Genomic DNA, 21,036 nt, shown 5'->3' with positions numbered 1-21,036 from the left:
GTTGCGCACTGTCCTAATTTATCATTGTTTGTTTGATAAATACATTTTCCAAAGTCTTTAATCGATGTTTATTCGTTTGTCATTTTTTCCAAAAGCCCAACATTACCACTGATGCAACATTAGCACCACTGTTATAAACTTGTTTTGTGCATTCCTGTAAAAATGTGGCAACTGGGTAACCATTTAGTTATTATCCATCAAGTTTGTTATTGTCCTTTCTAAAAAAGGACACGTGTCCTTGCCCAGTCAGGATTGCATGTGATTCTAGACCCACAGAATTGTGGCTGATCAATTCAAGACTAATTAATTTTTGGCAAGGGATGTTGAGTTCACAATCAAAGCTAGCAGCTGTTGCTAGCTATTTTTCTACGGCCAGGCTGAGGGTTATTTTAAAATTCACCTAATGTATATCATTCCCAGATTTAAGTGTTCTTAACAACTCACTTTTTTTTAAACCTGTTTAGTTTAGATTCCCTACAGCGTGGAAGCAGGCCCTTCGGCCCAACAAGTCCACACCGCCCCTTGAAGCATCCCACCCAGACCCATCCCCCTATAAACCACATGTTGATTTTAAAAACCTTTTTTTAAAACATTGGTGAGAAACTAGAATTGCTGTAGGGATTTCATCTGTATTGAATAGTCAGCAAGATGTTTAATCTAGTAAAAGCACCAACATTCTGCAAAAACAAACTTCCAGCTGCCTGCCACTTCAACACACCACCTTTTTTTTTGTTCCCTGGCCAACCTCTGTCTCAGGCTTGCTGCAGTGACTCCAGTGAAGCTCAGAACAAGTTTGGAAGAACAGCATCTCACTTACAACTTGGAAACCATACAGTCTTCTGGACTCAATATTGAGCCAAACAGTTCTAGGGCTTGAGGTACCTTCTCCACATCTTTAGCCCCAAACCCCCCACACAGGGCCATTATCACATGGTCTACTATTACACACACAAACCATTTTGTTAGCTACTAACTGTCCTTGTTAGAAGCTAATTGTTCTCCTAGGCTGATTTTTGTTATCCACTCCTCCTTTTTTATCTGTCCAACTGTTCTTCTTCTCTGTGCTGTATCTCCACCTATCCTTTACTCGTGTCCCCAATGGCACCCCCCCCCCCCCTCCCCCGCCAACCTTGCTCCTGCATAAAAAGCAACATTTTTCCTAGTTACCATCAGTTCAGAGGAAAAGTAGCTGGACCTGAAGTGCTAACTCTGCTTTCTCTCCACAGATGCTGCCAGACCTGCAGAACGTTTCCAGCAATTTGATTTCCAACGTCTGCAGTTCTTTTGGCTTCTAAAAGCACTGATTGATTTCAGCATTCACATGAGTATATGAATTAGGAGCCAAAGTTGGCCACTCTGCCTGCTTGACTTTTTTTAGATTAGATTCCCTACAGTGTGGAAACAGGCCCTTCAGCCCAACAAGTCCACACCATCTGTTGGAGCATCCCACCCAGAACCATCCCCCTATAACCTACACACCCCCTGAACACTCTGGGCAATTTAGCATGGCCAATCCACCTAGCCTGCACAACTGTGGACTGTGGGAGGAAACCGGAGCACCCAGAGGAAACCCACGCAGACCCGGGGAGAATGTGCAAACTCTGCACGGACGGTTACCCAAGGCTGGAATCGAACCCAGGTCCCTGGAGCTGAGAGGCTGCAGTGCTAACCACTGAGCCACCATGCCGCCATAGATCATGGCAATTCAGATTACTGCATGATTCCTCTTCTATCACCACATTCCATCTTATTCCCTTCCCTTGAATGACTTCCTTGTATGATGCTGATATGGCCAGTTAGCTCGTCTGTAAACATAGAGAAAACCTCAAACATGTTGGACAGTAGCAAAGGCTGAGACTCCTGTCCTCTAGGTCCCCTTGTGCTGTAGTGTCTGCAGCTAAGCCTTCAACTCCCTAACTGAGCTGACACTCCTGCAGATAGCTTTTGCCCTGGATCACATTGTCAGAAGTCACATGATACCAGGTTATAGTCCAGCAGGTTTATCTGAAATCGCAATCTCTTGGAGCACTGCTGCCTCATCACCTAACACCACCTTTCAAGTAAACCTGCTGAACTATTACTTGGCATTTTGTGACTTCTGACTTTGTCCACCCAAGTTCAACACCAGCACCCCCACATCCTAGATAATACTGGATCATCTAATAGCTCCCATGTTCAATGATGGCAGCATATCATATGCCCTGCCATATCTAATATATGCTAATTATAATTAATACAAGCTACACTTCTAAAATTGTTCTAGCAATGCCAGTGATCCCTATAATGATGATGCAATATTATTTTCTCAATATACCAGTTTGATTTAACCTACTCAAAATTGGAAATCAGGTGCTGAAAAGTAGTTGAAAACGTTCTTGACTTTCCTTGAGCTCCCTCCTCAGTGCACTTTTTTTTGTGCAGTAAAATTTTACTAAAAGCACCTTTTTTTTTTTTCCCCCCTATCGGCACTAAATTCGCTGATATACCCACTCCTCTGCCCGCCTTGCCTTCCTCCTCCTTTCTCCCCCACCCACCTCCCCAACCAACAAAATTGATTTCTGCCAGTTATGTCTGTAGGCTGCAGAAGATCTCTGTTAGGAAAACCATGTGTATCAGGACAAAGTTGAATACTCTTCCATTGAATTGACAGTAAGTTTACAGAATGCAGAGACTTGAATGAACTGAAGTTTTTATAGTGGGACCAAGATGGGAGTTGAGTCAGGCAAAATCCAAGCAAATGATAAAGGTATATCAGCAACATTTGGATTGAGCTTTGGGTCCAAACTGGTGATAGAAGTATATTGTATTTTCAGAGACAGACACTGCAATCAGAAAAATCATACACTGGTACAGGTAATGACCCGTGTAAGATTTTAACTTTCGAACTGATTATAGTTCTCTTGGTATGTGTCCTTTTTGGTACAAATCAGAACTTGTCTGCTCTTTGTGCATGAGCAGGGAATCCTCACTGCTCAAGTTAATTATATCCTGTTTTTGATTCCAGGACCTACTGCAGGCACAGGATTTTGCCAAGTTTCAGCCACTGAAGCTTAAACTTTTGGAGACAGTCGATGACATGTTGGGAAATGACATTGCTCAGCTCATGATCTTAGTACGTCAGGAAGAAACGCAGCGGCCTACCCAAACTGTGAAAGGTGGGGCCTTTGAAGGCACGATAAATGGCCCATTTGGACATGGATACGGTGAAGGAGCTGGTGAGGGCATTGATGACCTGGAATGGGTTGTGATCAGAGATAAACCAAGCTATGATGAGATCTTCTACACCCTCTCTCCTGTCAATGGGAAAGTCACAGGGGCAAATGCAAAGAAGGAGATGGTAAAGTCCAAGCTTCCAAACACTGTGCTGGGGAAAATTTGGAAGCTGGCAGACATAGATAAGGATGGAATGTTGGATGATGAGGAGTTTGCATTGGCTAATCACTTAATTAAGGTCAAACTAGAAGGCCACGAACTACCCAGTGAAATTCCACAGCATTTGATTCCACCATCAAAGAGAAAGCTGGCTGAGTGATTGGCGTAATGATTGTCATCCTCAGGGAGATAGGAGGATAAAGGCTAGGAAGTGGACAGTTTTAAAGTCTTGATATTGAAGTTAGGCAGGCAGACAAAATGATGGAAGAAATGCAAATTTTAATTGAAATATGTATTCCAAAAAAGTTATCACGAAAATATGATCGGAGAAAGTATTTGTTTTTTTAAATAAGAACATGTTGTAACCTGAGGCTACTGTATACCATTGCATTCCTGGGTGTTTTTCTATCACTAAATTTTTTCAGAAGCAAGAAATCTGAGTTTTAAAAGTAATGTATTGTCTAATTTATCATTATCTTAAAGACAAGTTAACCCATCATTTTGTTCACTTCTACATTTAAAATATCTCAAAATAAAACTAAGATGTCACCTTGAGTACATGGGGTCTTACAGAACTTCAAGTTGTCTATTCTTATCAGGAAGCTTGAATTTGATTTTTTTCCAAATTTAGCACAGTTTTGAATAACTAGCGTTTAGCTCTTCTTCAAAAATCCAGACTAGTTTGTTTTCCCCTTTAAGAATAGATGTTTCTCTAAATGCAGTTTGCTTTGTTGCCTTCCAATTTTTTTTTTGCAGCTTCTGAATCATGGTTTGGTGTTTTATTTGTTCAATGATCTTTTGGGTGGGTGGATATTGTAAATATTCAAAGAACCGCTCCAGTGTCAAACCAAGTGTTGGTATGTATGAAAGTATTTGCAGGACTTTCTGTATACTGAAAGTTTTGGTGACTTTATCTTGTCCTGTGGGAATGCTTCTATTTTGCTGAGTCATTTTAATTTGTAACTTTGCTGTGACTTGTCTGTAACTGTAGATTAGTTTTGTGGCTTGTATGGTAATTGTATAAAGTAAGATTGGCAAAGAAAAACTGAACCAATGTTGTAACTTATCTCTAGTGTATGAAGAACTCTGAATTGTATAGTGGTATATTTAAGTATTTTCTGTATACCTGTATTTACTGTGCACAATTATATACTGCAGCAAAGCATGCAAGATAACAATGCATTCTCCAGTTAAAGCACACTCATGAGTGTGCTCTAACTTGGTACACTGAACCTTTTCTAAGAGTGTACATGTACCTTTTTCCATGTCACCTATCCTTTCTGCTTTGTGAAGTTTTAGAAATTTTGTCATTATACATTCACTTTGTACTGAGCAATGTCTTTTTTTTAAAAAAAATCATTTCCATTTGTGGTTATATTGAAAACTACAGCACTGTTTCCAACTACTGCTTGCATGGTATTGTGACTTTTTTTGAGATTAAATTTCAGGGGTTTTTTCCCAAGTAGTGTCAAAAATTGTTCTAATGAACCAGTGCAGTGAGACATTGAAAGTATTCAGTAAATCTTAGATCAGTACACTTTTTATGTGAGCTTCACCTGAGTGGGTATTAAGCTGCCTCATTTTCAGTTGCTAATCTTGCTGATGTTCTATCCAAATGCTGATTTGTGACACAATTTTTCGTACAAAAAAAGTAACTTCTTAGCAGTTAGTCGGTGTGGTTACTAAAAGTTGAGCCAGTCTACAACCTGTAAGAATATACTGTCTATATTTGTTTTACAGTTCTTTGGTCAAGAATTGTCTGAAGGGAATGTTTCCAAATAAAGCACCAAACGTTGAGCTGAATGAAAAAATTGTTTGATCCCCACCTTCTACTCCCCCCACCCCACAACCTAATTTACAGTGCAATTGAGGGGAAAAAATGCACACCTCTCATTTGAAAGGAGAATGCTTGAGGAAAGCAAACGAGGAGTTTTGTATGTTATCATTGGGTGTTGTGAATTCCCTGCTGACAAGATTATATTAATGTGAATAGCAGACTTTGACTTTTGGATATTCAATATTGGAATTGGGATTTGTGGGAACATTAACCTCTTGCATCACTTTGAACCATTTTGTTTTCAAATTTCAATTACAGAATCCATTTTTCAATCTGACTACAGATTATCAATGATTTAAGGTTCCCATTGGAATTCCAGAGGTGGAGAATTTGTTTTGGATGTTTAGTTGGCAGAGGGAAGAACCAGAAATTTGAACAATCAGTGCACTGCACATGGAGCTTTTGAAGTAAATCCTAAGGGAACTTATTTTGTAGTAGGATGGACAGGGTCAAAAGAAATTAGGTTGTTTTTGCAGGACCACTAATTTGAATATCTGAGTATGTGAACAGTATTTTTTGTAATGAGTCTGTAGAAAATGCAGGCTAATTAAAAGATTATCTTTATCTATTTCCATGATTTGTGCTATTAATGTTTAAGTGATAGCTGGGTTAGCCAAACACTCTAGTGGAGATCTGCGCAACCCACATGCGAGGAAAGGGTCACCAAAAATGCCTCCTTTTTATATATTGCACAGTTGGGTTTCTTCTCTTGATGTTTGAAGACTGCCACCAGGTGCTCTTGATCTCCTGAGTAAGTTGTCTGAATAGCTACTAACGCAATTCTTCAGCACTGTATTAAAGTACTCCAGCACTTACTTGGGTGACACTGATTTTAAGCTCTTTAGGGAGCCAACGGTGCAGATTGTAACATGACTTGAGGACAGCTCAGTGTCTGAATCAGGACGTACACTCAGGACCCTTTTATTGTTCGCCCAGCAATGTATGATATAAGCACTTTCCAGTCAAACAGTTTTTCATACATGCATGTGATCCAAATAATTAATGTGACCTTTTGGTAAGAATGTAAGAGAACTTCAGAATCCTGTACATAACCAGTTCACTTAGTCACACACTCCTGCTTCCTCTAAAGGAATCCATGCCGCTTAGTCATATTTGTAAGTCATGCAAATTTAAGTGCTAAGATTTCCTTTTGGTTATTATGTCAATAGAAAGTGTTTAATGTATTCTCAAAACCCACCACCAATATAGACAACATGGGATGTTTTCACAAAGACACACGTTTTTTTTCTCTAGTTTTCTTTGCTTTTTGTTCAGCAGTAAAATGCAAGGATTGATGAATGATGATTCAATCTCTTGACCATCAGCAAATGCCTAACACTACTTCCCACAAACTCTCTGGTGTAAACTAATTAAGCAGTTTCTTGGAGCTGTTGTTACATGTGGATCCCTGGTTTTCATTTTAGTAAAGATGTAAGAGAACTTTTGTTTTCCATTCAAGTGTACTGCTAAAGAAATACCTTTTTTAAAATGTGAAATACTCTAGTACAACAGGGTTAAACACTGGACTAGTGAGCTGTCTTTGCTTAAGTTGTTTGAAAAGAGATTGCTACTGAATTTGTATGGAGCAAAAAGCTACTGATTATCTTCCAGATTTTAAGGACCGTCTCTACTGTTGAATGGGGGATATGCTTTCCTCTGTTTGCTGTGGCTTACTTTTGGCTTTTTTGAATGTATGCCTGTTGTAGAATTGTGTCACACCTTCATGGCTTTTGCTCATTTTGACTGTTGGTTATGCTTCCTAGAAACTTTGTTTACTCCCAGCATTCAGTTCAATCAGACTGTTCTCCATCTATACTTCCTTTTGGGCCCAAATTTCAAAAGGGGTTGAATGCTCAGCTACTTTAGGGGTTTTTGTTTATCCCCCCACATCTGCTTGATCCTGTAAGTGATATTGGTGGAAATTAGATGTCTACACATGCATGATTATACTATCCTGAGTGTATTGTATTCAAATTCATGTGCTGAATAGACCTAATGGATCAAACATACTAAATTTCTGTTTTTCTCATCAAGAAGGTTCCAATTTACTAACATAGGCCACAGTAAACTGCCCCCAATCTAGAGTACTGATTTTCTCCTATTTGCACTTTTAAGGGTTTGTTACCTCACTACTGAGTTGGAAGACTAAAGATCAGCATCAGTTATGATGTTCAGTTGAATGTCCAATTTGCACATTTATTGAACTTATTAAAGTCGTGTTCATTCACTCTCACTCTTCTCTTTCATGCATGTTAGTGCATAAATTAAATGTGGCATCTTGGATAGCAAGTCACAAAAATGAGCAGAAGAAAATGACAGTGCACTGAGTGATTTATTTTTTATATTGGCACCTCAACAATGTTGGACTGGGGTGGAGAAGGTCAGAAATCAGATGACACCAGGTTACAGTCTAGCAGGTTTACTTGAAATTTTCATTTCAACTGAACCTGTTGGACTATAACATAGTGTAATTTCTGATATTGCAATTCTACACATGCCTTTACATGTAGTTACTGTATATTGAAAATTCTGTGGCATTCCTGGGTTTGTTCCAACTGTGCTTCCAAGAATCTTGACATTTTTCTTATTTATCTTGCCAATAATATGCTAATGTACATTTTATAAAATATTGTATTTAGTGTACAAATCTATGCAGTTTCCTTGAATAAAACATCAAGTTCTGTTGCATGTTTGTTTAAAAAGTTTGTTTTTTTTGGTTAATTCCAAATTTGAAAGATTCATCAATCCTGCTTTTAGTTTCCACCCTGCTTTCCTTCTGACTTCTTTTTTTCTCTGCTCCTCCCCCCCCCCCCCCCCACCCCACAGCTACCTGGACTATACATCCTCTCACCTGCTTCCTGTAAAGACTCTTCCATTCTTTCAGTTCCTTTTTTATTTATGTAGCATATGTTCCAATGATACAAACTTCAAGGCAGCCCCCCCCCCCCCCCCCCCCCCACCGAAATGTCCACCACCTTCCTCAACCAAGGACTTCCCCAGCACTATATTTGACAGGGCCCTCAACCGGATCAGACCCAAATCCCACACTTACACCTTCATCCTCTTTCTTTCCTCCCACAACAGCGATGAAGTTACCCCCTTTTTTTTTTTTTTTGTCCTTACCATCCCACTAGCAACCACATCCAGATGATCATCAGACACCATTTCCATCGCCTCCAGTGAGATGCCATCACCCAGACATATGTTCCCCTCTGCTCCCTTGTCTGCCTTCTGCAAGGACTGTTCCCTCTGGGATATCCTGGTCCACTCTTCCTTCACTCCCAACAACCCCCATAGCACCTTTTCCCTGCATTTTCCAAAGGTATAACTCCTGCCCATTTTATCTCCTCCCTATCCAAGGGGCCCAAACATACCTTCCAGGTGAAGCAAACTTCACCTGCACAGACTCAGCAGCAAATGCAGTAGAATAACGTGGTCTCTTGTACTTTGGGGAAATGAAACGTAGACTGGGTGACCGCTTCACAGAGCATCTACATCTACATTCAGGGTCTCCAAAAAAGACCCTGACCTTTCTGGTTGCCTTTCACTTTAACACACCACCCTCTTCCTTGGCATCTGTCTCTGGCTTGCTCTAGCATGAGCTGGAAGAATAACACCTCATCTTCCGTGAGGGACGCTCTCTAGCCTTCTGGACTCAATATCGAATTCGATAAGCAAGTTCAAGCCCTAAACTATATCCTAGCCCCACCACCAGGCCTTATTATTCATCTGCGGTTACACTCGACCAATTGCTAGTGTCTAACAGTCTTCATTAATAGGAGCACAGCATACCACCAACTTGTATAAAGCACTTGTTAGACCCTAGGTGGAGTAGTTTTAAGTGTTATGGGCACCACATTACAGCAAAAATGGAATGAACAGTTTCAGTTGTGAGAATCAAAGGGCAAGCTTAGGCTATTCCCACTTTCTGTGGTCCATCAGGTTTACTCTATCAATAACCCAAGCAATTCTAACAATGGAATATACCCAATGATCTTCATTTATGTACAAGACGTACAAGAACACACAAGAAACAGGAGCGCGAGTAGGCCACCTCTATCATTCAGTAAGATCATGGCTGATCTTTTCGTGGACTTAGCTTCACTTGCCCACCTGCTCACCATAAACCTTAATTAAGTACTGTTGAAAATGTATACTGAAAGAAATACTGCAAATTCTTTCCCACACAATGCTTACAATCAAAAGCGAACTTTTTTTAAATGGATCTCTCTGATAATCAGAACAGGTTATGAGCCTGCTCTGTTCTTTAACCTCTAGGGACTGATCAAATTACATCTTGTTATCTGACTGAGCTACTTTTGCTGTAAGAGGAGGGTTTTTTAAAATACTGCTTCCATTACAAAGAAGCTACGCATTCTCGCGTTTGACATCCAGGCTCCAGCAAATGTCCGGTTTGTCAACTGGCTAATGTCACAAATGTCATGTTTTCCACACGGGCATGATCAATTAATTCATTACCTCTTGCCCATGTCTCCTTGGAGAAAAACTCACGTCTATTGCTTTTAATGAGCTTTAGAATATAACTTTCACATTACTGCACTGTAAGCTATTTACACAGCACAACTCATGAAAATCACAAATTTAGCTGATAAATAGTCCACATTATTGAGTCGAATTCACTATCTGTTTTATACAAAGTTTCAGTTTCTCCAGCATTATTGTGACAGTTCAGAGCATCACTACTGAGTTACAAGATTTGGTGGAAGCATACAGACTTTAAAACCAGTGACAGTTCTACTTAATCATTAGGTGGTTACCAGGCTTTGTATATTTTCTCCTCCCTATTCCACTCAACTTAATTTCGTTTAATTTCAAATCAGCTGACCCAGCATATTTTAAGTTGAAACAAAAGCAGAAGTTGCTGGTAAACCCTGAGGAATGGTCACCGGACCCGAAATGTTAGCTCTGATTTCTTTCCGCAGATGCTGCCAGATCTGAGCTTTACCAGCAACTTTGTTTTTGTTTCTGATTTACAGCATACTCAGTTCTTTTGGTTTTTAAATTTTAGGTTAATATCTGCTCTATTTCCTGGAAAGCCTGACTTCAGGCATTCAGTCTCTCTAACCTAGGTAGGGGACCTAAAGCCAGGTGGCTATGTCAGATATCTGAAGATTGACCTAGGCTGATTATTCTAGACCAGCACCTCACCCCCTACCAATCCACCTAACCTTCCTGAGTCTAGGCCTGTTGCTCAGACGCTTTATAAACTTTGAATCCCAATAGGATTTGCATTTCAAGTTCCCTATGTGATCACTCTCTTGCCTAGTCCTTGTTGAACACCAGTGGAAGAATGGAAAAACCTTTGAGAGGGCATTAACTGTCCATGTCAGAGTCTCACTTGGCAGTAGAACTGGAAAATTGTCTGCTGGCCTTCCTGCCAAGGTCTTAATTGGCATGTCTTTTGAGTGTTCAACATAATAGCTTTATTGAAGTGAACTTTAAGGTGTCTACCTCGTGGATATGTGCCTCATGCTTTTGAAGTCCCATGACTACAGCAAACTAGGACAGACATTTGTACATAATTGCATTTGAATCCAAACATCTTTTATGTAGCTAAAAAAACCCAAAAGGCATTATTATGCTCATTTTTAAACAAGTTGCCAACTATATACAACATTCTCACACCTCAGTAGTTTATTTCCATCAGTCTCCGCATATGCTTTGCACAAACAACCCTTGTATTATCCTAATCTCTCAACGGTCAAACTTCTGGGAATGCTGGATAATATGTGTTCTGGGTAGGTAGTGTTTTTCTCTCTCATCCTGATCAGTTGCTTCAGGGACCCAGCTGTCTATGTACACAGATCTTTGAAGGTAGAAGGACACGTGGAGAGAGCAGTAAATAATACATGTGGTGTGCTGTTCTTTAGTAATCGGGGCATAGAGTAAAGGAGAAAGGAAGTGACCTTTAACTTGTAGAAGATACTTGTTGGACCTCAGCGGGCATATTGTGTACAGCTCTGGGTGTCATATTATAGGCAAGATGTGAACGTATTGGAGAGAGTGCAGAAGTGATTAACAAGAACGGTTCCAGGAATGCAAAACTTCAATTATGAAGATAGATTGACGAAACTGGGACTATTCTCCTTGGACAGAGGGAAGACATGAGGTGATTTGATAGAGGTCTTGAAAATCATGAGCCTGCTGGAAAGAGAGAAGCTGCTTTTTTTTTATTCATTCATAGGTTGAGGGTGCCACTGGCTAGGCAGCATCTATTGATTACAGGGCCAGTTAGGAGTCAACCACATTGCTGTGAGCCTGGAGTCACATGTAGGCCAGACCAGGTAAGGATGGCAGTTTCCTTCGTGAATCAATTGGGTTTTTACGACAACCGACTCAAAATCATCATTAGATGATTAAGTCCCGATATGTATTGAATTCAAATGCTACCATCCACCGTGGCAAGGTTGAAACCCAGGTTCCCAGAACGTTATCTGGGTCTTTGGATTAACAGTTCAGCGATAATACCACTAGGCCCTCACCTCTCCACCAAAGTATAAAAGGAGCAGGAACAAGAGGGCACACATATGGAACTGAAGCAAGGATAAGAAAAATATCTTTCAGTCAGTGAGCAGTTGAAGATATGGAGTGCACTGTCTGGAGTTTTGGTGATGGCAGGTTTATTTGAGGCATTCAAGAGGGCATTTGATGATTATTTGGATAGAAGAGATAGGCACTCAGTTATAGAACTGGTGCAATTACAATGGGCTCAATGGGCTCAATAGTCTCATTCTGCTCTGTATCAATTCTGTGTGAATTGAGACAATGAAAGAATGAGGGAGGAGTTGGCTAAGGTAGAATAGGAGCAAAAACCTTATGGCGGGTCAATTGAAGAACAGGAGGACTTTCAAAACGATTTTTCACAGTTCTCAGCAGAAGTATATTCCAGTGATAGGGAAGAACTGTAGGAGAAGAGAGAGCCAGCCACATATGTCTAAGGAAATAAAGGAAAGTATCAGATTTAAAAAAAAACACAGGCAAAAAAACAAAGAAAGTGGGAAACTAGTGGACTGGGAAATCTTTAAAAGCCAACAGAAAGCCACAAAAAAGTTATAAAGAAAAGTAAGATAGATTATGAGAGTAAACTAGCTCAGAATATAAAAACAGGCAGCAAAACTTTCTATAAATATGTAAATCACAAAAGAGTGGCAAAGGTAAACATTGGTCCTTTAGAGGATGAGAAAGCCAATTTAATAACTGGGAATGAGGAAATAGCCGAGACATTAAACAATTATTTCGTGTCAGTCTTCACAGTGAAAGACACAAATAACATGCTGAAAACTAATGGCAAGATGGTTATAGCAGGTGAGGACCTAGAAACTATCAATATCACTAAGGAGGCAGTGCTGGGCAAGATAATGGGGCTAAAGGTAAACAAGTCTCCTGGCCCTGATGAAATGCATCCCAGGGTACTAAAAGTGGTGATGGGGGAAATAGCAAATACAGTAGTAATTATTTACCAAAATTCACTGGGCTTTGGGGTGGTTCCTGCAGATTGGAAAACAGCCAATGTGACGCCACTGTTTATAAAAGGAGGAAGACAAAAAGCAGGTAACTACAGGCCAGTTAGCTTAACTTCAGTAGTGGGGAAAATGCTTGAATCTATCATTAAGGAAGAAATAGCAAGACATCTGGATATAAATTGTCACATTGGAAACACCCAGCTTGGGTTCATGAAGGGTAGGTCATGTTTAGCTAATTTGGTGGAATTCTTTGAGGACATTATTTGCATGGTAGACAATGGGCAACCTGTGGACGTGGTGTATCTGGATTTCCAGAAGGCATTTGACAAGGTGCCAAACCAAAGGCTGCTACATAAGATAAAGTTGCACGGTATTACAGGTAATGTATTGGCATGGATAGGGGATTGGTTGACCAGTAGAAAGCAAAGAGTAGGGATAAATGGGTGTTTTTCTGGTTGGCGATCGCTGGCTAGTGGTGTGCCTCAGGGATCAGTGTTGGGACCGCAATTGTTTACAACTTACATAGAAGGTTTGGAGTTGGGGACTGAGTATGGTGTGATAAAATTTGCAGATGACACTAAGGTGATTGGTAGAGCGATGTGTGCAGAAGACACTGAAAGTCTGCAGAGGGATATAGATAATCTAAATGAGTGGGCAAAGGACTGGCAGATGAAGTATAACGTTGATAAGTGTGAGGTCATCCATTTTGGTAGGAATAACAGCCAAATGGATTATGTTTTAAATGGTAAAAAACTGTAGCACGCTGCTGTGCAGAGGGACTTGGGTATTCTTGTGCATGAATCGCTAAAAGGAGTATTGCAGGTGCAGCAGGTAATTAAAAAGGCAAATGGAATTTTGTCTACCATTGCTAGAGGGATGGAGTTTAAAACAGGGAGGCTATGCTGCAGCTGTATAGGGTCCTGGTGAGGCCACACCTGGAGTACTGTGTGCAGTTTTGGTCTCCTTACTTGAGAAGAGATATACTAGCACAGGAGGAGGTACAGAGGAGATTCACTCGGCTGATTCCAGAGTTGAGAGGATTGGATAATGAGGAGAGACTGAGTAGACTGGGATTATACTCATTGGAATTCAGAAGAATAAGGGGAGATCTTATGGAAACATTTACGAATTTTTAAGGGCATAGATAAGGTGGAGGCAGGGAAGTTTCTGCTAGCATGTGCAACTAGGACTAGAGGGCATAGCCTCAAAATAAAGGGAAGCAGATGTAGGACTGAGGTCAGGAGGAACTTCTTCAACCAGAGGGTTGTGAATCTGTGGAATTCCCTGCCCAGTGAAGCAGTTGAAGCTACCTTGCTGAATGTTTTTAAGGCAAGGCTAGATAAATTTTTGAACAGTAAAGGAATTAAGGGTTATGGTGAGTGGGTGGGTAAGTAGACCTGAGTGTCAAAAAGATCAGCCGTGATCTTATTAAATGGCGGGGCAGGCTCGAGGGCCCAGATGGCCTACTGCTGCTCCTAGTTCTTATGTTCTTATGAACTAATAAAAGGTATGGGCCAAATGCAGGCAAATGGGACTAGTTTAGTCTTCCTTGCCGTATGACTGTATAAATCTTTGCTAAAATTATCCAAAGCTCCATGGAACACCATAAATAGTTTGAACCCTTTAACCTAAGGAAAAATGGAGTTGTATTGGAGGCAGTCCAGAAAATGTTCGCTCGGCTAAGACCTAATCCTAACTGTTTTATGAGGAGAGTTTGAGTGGTTTCGTTCTGAAATCATAGGAATTTGATTTGATTTGATTCATTATTGTCACATGTACCTAGGTACAGAGAAATATTTTGTTTTGTGTGCAGTGCAGGCAGATCATAACACGCAAAGATCATAGGGCAATTGAACAGAGCAAAGAATATAAAGTTACAGCTGCAGACTAGGTATGCAAGGAGTGAAATCAATATTAAATTTTAAATTTGAGAGGTCCATTCAGAACTCTCGTAACAGTGGTGAAAAAACTGTCCTTAAATCTACTTGTACCTGTACAGAAACTTTATATCTTCTGCCTGCAGGAAGATTGTAGAATACAGTATAACCAGGGTGGGAGGGGTTGCTTTCCTGATGCAGTGGGAAGTATAGATAGAGAATTTAAAATGAGAGGTGACTTCATTGAAGTACACAGAATTCTTACGGGGCTTGACAGGTTAAATGCAGGAAAGTTGTTTCCCCTTGTGGGAGAGTCTAGTTCCAGAGATGCAATCTCAGAATAAAGGATTGCACACTTAAAACAGAAATGGGGAGGAATTTTTTCTCTTAGAGGGTAGTGATCCTGTGAAATGTCTTACCCCAGAGGATGGGAGATGCTGGGTCATTAAGTATATTCAACGCTGAGATGGGCTGAATTTATCATCAAGAAAGGGAATCAAGGGTTAGTGGGGGAAAGGCAGGAAAGTGGGGTCGGCGATTACCAGTTCTGTTCAGAGGAAAGTCACCGGACCCGAAACGTTAACTCTGTTTTCTCTTCCACAGGTGCTGCCAGACCTGCTGAGCTTTTTCAGCAACTTTGTATGTTGTTGTTGCTGTTGAGGATTACCAGCTCAGCCAGGAGTGGCACAGAACACGAAGTAAGACAGTCCCTCCATAGTTAGCCAACTACAGGAAAAACTGAAGAAATTCAGCAGGCATGGCAGCATTTATGGAGAGAGAAAGATCTGGTATGATACTGGAAATTTGAAGATTAACTCTGTTTCTCTCTTCACAGATGCTGCCAGGCCTGTTGAGTTTCTCCAGCAACTTCTTTCTTTGTTTCAGATTTCCAGCATCCACAATATTTTGCTTCTTTACCTCCATAACTTATGAACCTTCTCTGGACTGTCTCCAATGCCAGAACATGCTTCCTCAGATACTGTTCACTGTATTCGAGCTATTTGCAGATGACACGAAGATTGGTGGAGTAGCAGATAGTGAAGGGGACTGTCAGAGATTACAGCAGATAGACTGGAGAGTTGGGCATTTACATGACGGATGGAGTTCAATCCGGGCAAATGCGAGCTGATGCATTTTGGAAGATCTAATTCAAGGGCGAACTATACAGTAAATGGAAAAGTCCCAGGGAAAATTGATGTACAGAGAGATCTGGGTGTTGAGGTCCATTGTTCCCTGAAGGTGGCAATGCAGGTCAATAGGGTGGTTAAGAAGGCATACGGCATGCTTTCCTTCATTGGTTGGGGTATTGAGTACAAGAGTTGGCAGGTCATGTTACAGTTGTATAAGACTTTGGTTCAGCCACATTTGGAGTACTGTGTGCAGTTCTGGTCACCACATTACCAAAAGGATGTGGATGCTTTAGAGAGGCTGCAGAGGAGATTCATCAGGATGTTGCCTGGTATGGAGGGTGCTAGCTATGAAGAAAGGTTGAGTAGGTTAGGATTATTTTCATTAGAAAGACGGAGATTGAGGGGGGACCTGATTGAGGTCTACAAAATCATGAGGGGTATAGACAGGGTGGATAGCAGAAAGCTTTTTCCCAGATTTGGGGACACAATTACTAGGGATCACGAGTTCAAAGTGAGAGGAGGAAAGTTTATGGGAGATATGCGTGGAAAGTTCTTTACACAGAGGGTGGTGGGTGCCTGGAAGGCGTTGCCAGCGGAGGTGGTAGACACAGACACGTTAGCGTCTTTTAAGATATATTTGGACAGATACATGGATGGGCAGGGAGCAAATGGACACAGAGCATTAGAAAATAGATGACAGGGTAGTCAGAGGATCTTGATTGGCGCAGGCTTGGAGGGCCGAAGGGCCTGTTCCTATGCTGTAATTTTCCTTGTTCTTTGTTCTATTCTCTGACTTGTGTCTTGTATAGTTTGATCTGTTACAGTGTGGACTAATTTAAGTGAAATGTACCTTTCCACTTTCTTGTTTAGCCTTAACAATGGACACTGTACCCCTACATTTCCTGTATAGTTCCAGGGAAGGCATGCATCATTTATTCCAGTTCCTGACATACAGGAGATTATCCTTCACTGAACTTACACTGACTTCCAATTTCCTGCTGCCTGACTCACTAAAACAGGTAAGAACGGCAGCCCTATTCATCAATCATCACTAACGTTTATTTAGATTTCTTATTTCGATGCTGATTTACAGTAAAACCTGTCTCAAAATATATGATTGCCACACAGATTTTTGACGTGACACTCAAACTAACACTTGCTATTGTAGAAAACAATTCAGATATAAGTGACTATTTCTTTACTCATCTCGGCCACAACAATAGCAGAAAACATACAATTAAATCAGGACCCCATCTACCGAAAACAAGGAAACGGGCAACAGGAAATGTTTGTTTACAGAAGAGCTCTTGTCTTGGAATCTATGTGGTTTCATGCTTGTTCCTCTAAAACTTCTGCTACCAATTTGAAAGTGGGAGCATGTTAGGTCCACAGCTGTGAATTATCATAGGGCCATAAGACTATAATATGTTGGAGCAGAAGTAGGCAAGTTAACCATATTGGATACACTCCACCCTTCAATGCAATCATGGCTGACTTAATAATCCTCAATTCCTGCTTCTTCCACCTTGATTCCCTTGTTGTTTACTCATTTGTCTGTCTCAGCCTTGAATGTACTTAATGACCCAACCTCCACAGTCCCCTGCAGTAAAGAATTCCACAGATTCACTACTGTCTGAGGGAAGAAATTCTTCCTCATCTCTAGCTTAAAAGTGTGAACCATTACTCTGGGATGATGCTCTCTGGTCCTAGATTCTCCATGAGAAGAAAGGACTTTTCCATATCTCCCATGTCAAGTCTTTTAAAAATTCTGTTTATTTCAAGTAAGTCGCCTCAAGTTCTTTAATATTTCAATGAGTATAGGCCCGATTTACTGAACCACTCCACATAAGACGGTCCTCCATACCTGGTTTCAGCATAGCAAACCTTCTCTGGACTGCCTCCCGTAATGGTATATTTTTTCTTAGATAACGGGCCCAAAACTGTTCACAGGATTCCAGCTACAGCGTGATGAGGATAGTTTTAGCAAAATCTATTGACTTTGATACAGCATTCCCTTTGAAACTGAGGTCAACGTTCCATTTGCCTTCTCTATTCCCTGGGAAGGCAACGGCCTAGCAGTTCTATCGCTAGATATTAATGCAGGAAACTCAGTTAATGTTTCAGGGCCAAGGGTTCGAATCCTGCTACAGGAGATGGTGGAATTTGAATTCAATTAAAAAGAAACTCTTCAATTAAGAATCAATGAAACCATTACCTGTTGCCTGGATCATTAGTGTCCTTCAGGGAAGGAAATCTGCCATCCTTACCTGGTCTGGTCTACATGGGATTTCAGATACACAGCCAATGTGATTGAATATTAACTGCTCTCTGAAATGACCTAACACGGGTGGCTCAATGGTTAGCCCTGCTGCCTCACAGCACCAGGGATCCAGGTTCAATTCCACCCTCAGGCGGCTGTCTGTGTAGAGTTTGCACATTCTCCCTGTGTCTGTGTGGGTTTCCTCTGGGTGCTCCGGTTTCCTCCAACCGTCCAAAGATGTGCAGGTTAGGTGGATCGGCCATGCTAAATTGCCTGTAGTGTTCAGGGGTGTGTAGATTAGGTGGGTTATAGAGGGATGGGTCTGGGTGGGATGCTCTGAGGGTCGGTGTAGACTTGTTGGACCAAAGGGCCTGTTTTCACAGCATAGGGGTTCTATGATCTAAAGCACTCAGTTCAAGCAAAGCTACAGATAGACAATAAATGCTGTTCAGCCAGTGATGCAACATCCAATGAGTGAATAAGAAAAAAGCTACCTACTGAACTTAGATTCTATCTTTTTTATGATCCACAGTCAAGGACTCCCAAATTCCTCCATTCCATAGCTTTCTGTAGTCTCCCTTCATTAAAATAATATTCAGTTCCTCTATTCTTCCTGCCAAAGTGCATGATTTCACATTATATTTTCCCACATTATATTCCAACTGCTGTGTTTTTTGGCCGACACGCTGAACCTGTCTACATCCCTCTCTGATGAAGAGTTGTTCAGACTCCAAATGTGAACTTGCTGTCTCTCCACAGATGCTGCCTGGCCTGCTGTGATACCCAGCAATTTTTGCCTTCAGTACAGAGTCCCGGATCTGCAGCAATTTGCTCCCGCATCCCTCTGCAGTCTCTTTGTGTCATCCTGTGAGTGTTCGAAATGGGAAAACTCCACATTTCTCAGAGATGCAAGGACCAAGGAATCTCGGAGACGAGGATACCTGTAACGCTGATAGGATTAGCCTCAGGTGACAGGAAAAGTGCAAAGTACTTATCACGCTGTAACTTGGCCATTTTTGAAACATGGAGCAACTTGAGTTCCAAAAGCATGGCGCAGAAGTGTTTTTTTTTACATACAAGGGTACACTGCAGCAAAACAGGATTCTCTTATCAGTTTGAAGAGGAAATTCTGTTATTTGTTGGAAGTCTTACATCAATAGCCGCTTCTGGTTTGGGAAGAGGTTTATGTATAGTTTTTTTTGCCATTGTCTCAAAGCTGGAACAAGACCCAAGGGAAAGGGGGGAAACCGGCAGGAAGTGAACGCACATGGAAGTGGATATCTTGTCTCAGACTACAGCGAAATGGATAATTTATCGTTCGTAGGATTTGAGGACGGGCGCCTCCTCATTTCGTGTGGACTTCCTCCTTCCAGTTTTGATCCAGAAGGGCGGTGGAGTCTGACTGGGTGTCCTTACCAGCACCTTGTTTGCATGCACCCATCAGGAAATGGAAATGTATTAATGTTATTCCACGCACCCCCACTCCTTCCAGCTCCGCAACCTCACTGTGGGATTAGCTCAGAGATAAAACCACTCACTTCCACACATCACTGGGCTGCACTTTCCCATCGCTCAGAAATTTTCTGGGCTCAAATTCCACTTAAGGGACTAACTTGAGCCCAGAAATCTAGGCCAACAGTGAGTGCTGTACAGAGCAAAGGGAATTATGTTTCAGATGCGAAACCGAGACCCAACCGTTCTCCCAGCTGATTGCAAAAGGTCACATGGCACTGGGAAAATAGTCACAAGTGTAAAAAAACAGCAACAGCTGCTGGAGAAAGAACTCAGCAGGTCTGGCAGTATCTGTGGAGAGAGAACGCAAGAGTTAATATTTTGAGCGTAGTGACCTGAGAATGGGCTCTCCACAAATTTTGCCAGACCTGCCATTTCTAATTTTGTTTCAGATTTCCAGCATCCACCAGTTCTTCGCTCTTATTTTTGTTCTTGTTTGAGCAGCACAAACGTGCTCTTTGTCCCAGATTCCCGGTTCCATCTCTCCCAAACAACATGAATCTCGTTGCTGAGATAACACAGGGTGGAGCTGGATGAACACAGCAGGCCAGGGAGCAGCAGAGGAGCAGGAAAGCTGACGTTTCGGGTCTGGGCCCTTCTTCAAAAATGAATCTCGCTGCTGGTTGTGGGAGTTCGCAGTGTGCACACAGGCTACCAATTTCTGCAATGGGGACTTAACACCTCAGACATAATTCATGAAAACCGAAAGAACTGCGGGTACTGCAAATCAGGAACGAAACAAAAGCAGAAGTTGCTGGAAAAGCACAGCAGGTCTGGCAGCATCAGTGAAGCAAAAAGACAGAGTTAGCATTTTGGGTCCAGTGACCCTTCGCCAGAACCTTTTGAGACATCCATGGTGCTGACACAAAATTAATAGCAGGCGTTTTTTGGAGATACTGGTTTTGGGGAGAAAAGCAGGATGCTGGGAAAACTTTCCAGCTCCTCTTTTGAATGGTACCAAGGGATCTTTCCCATTCAGTTTGAAAGATCGCATTGCAGACACAGCACAGCAAAGCTGCATACCCTACATCATAAGGGGTATAGATAATGTAAATAGCAAAGGTCTATTTCCGATGGCGGAGTGTTCATAACTAGAGGCCACATTTTTAAGGTGAGAGGAGAAAGATTTAAATGCGTCCCAAGGGACAATGTTTCCACACAAGAGTGTGCTTCATGAGTGGAATGAACTTCCGGGACAAGAGCTACAGTTACAACATTTAAAAGACATTTGGACTGGTGAATGAACAGGAAAGGTTTAGAGAGGTATGGGCCTAATGCAGGCAGGTGAAACTAGGTTAGTTCGTAAATTCTGAAGAAGGGTCCCGACCCAAAGCATCAACTTTCCTGCTCCTCTGAAGCTGCCTGGCCTGTTGTGTTCCTCCAACTCCACACCGTGTTATGACTGATTATTATCACAGTTTTAGAATCCTGCTGTGCACAAATACAGCAGGCTGAACTTAGCCTTTTTTTGGCAAAATGTGAGTTAACATCATGTTTGGTTCCCATTGCAAAGCCAAGTGGGCTTCCTCACAGTATCTTTACCAAACTCACTGCATTAATTGCC

The 21,036-nt window shown here is 41.5% G+C and overlaps 1 protein-coding gene across 1 annotated transcript in view; it reads left to right on the top strand.

The window, feature by feature from the left end:
• The window catches only part of LOC125452523 (EH domain-containing protein 3), a 70,224-nt gene extending 62,365 nt beyond the window's left edge, over positions 1-7,859 (top strand). Inside the window, exon 6 of the mRNA XM_048531055.2 lies at positions 3,005-7,859. Within this exon, the coding sequence (XP_048387012.1) occupies positions 3,005-3,532 (528 nt within the window). The 3' untranslated portion in view covers positions 3,533-7,859. The remainder of the gene's footprint in view (positions 1-3,004) is intronic.
• The last annotated feature ends 13,177 nt before the right edge of the window (positions 7,860-21,036 follow it).

This window comes from Stegostoma tigrinum, chromosome 4 (assembly GCF_030684315.1).
Source record: "Stegostoma tigrinum isolate sSteTig4 chromosome 4, sSteTig4.hap1, whole genome shotgun sequence".
NCBI lineage: Eukaryota > Metazoa > Chordata > Chondrichthyes > Orectolobiformes > Stegostomatidae > Stegostoma > Stegostoma tigrinum.
Note: the sequence above shows the minus strand (reverse complement) of the source record. Positions and strands in the feature narration are given on the sequence as shown.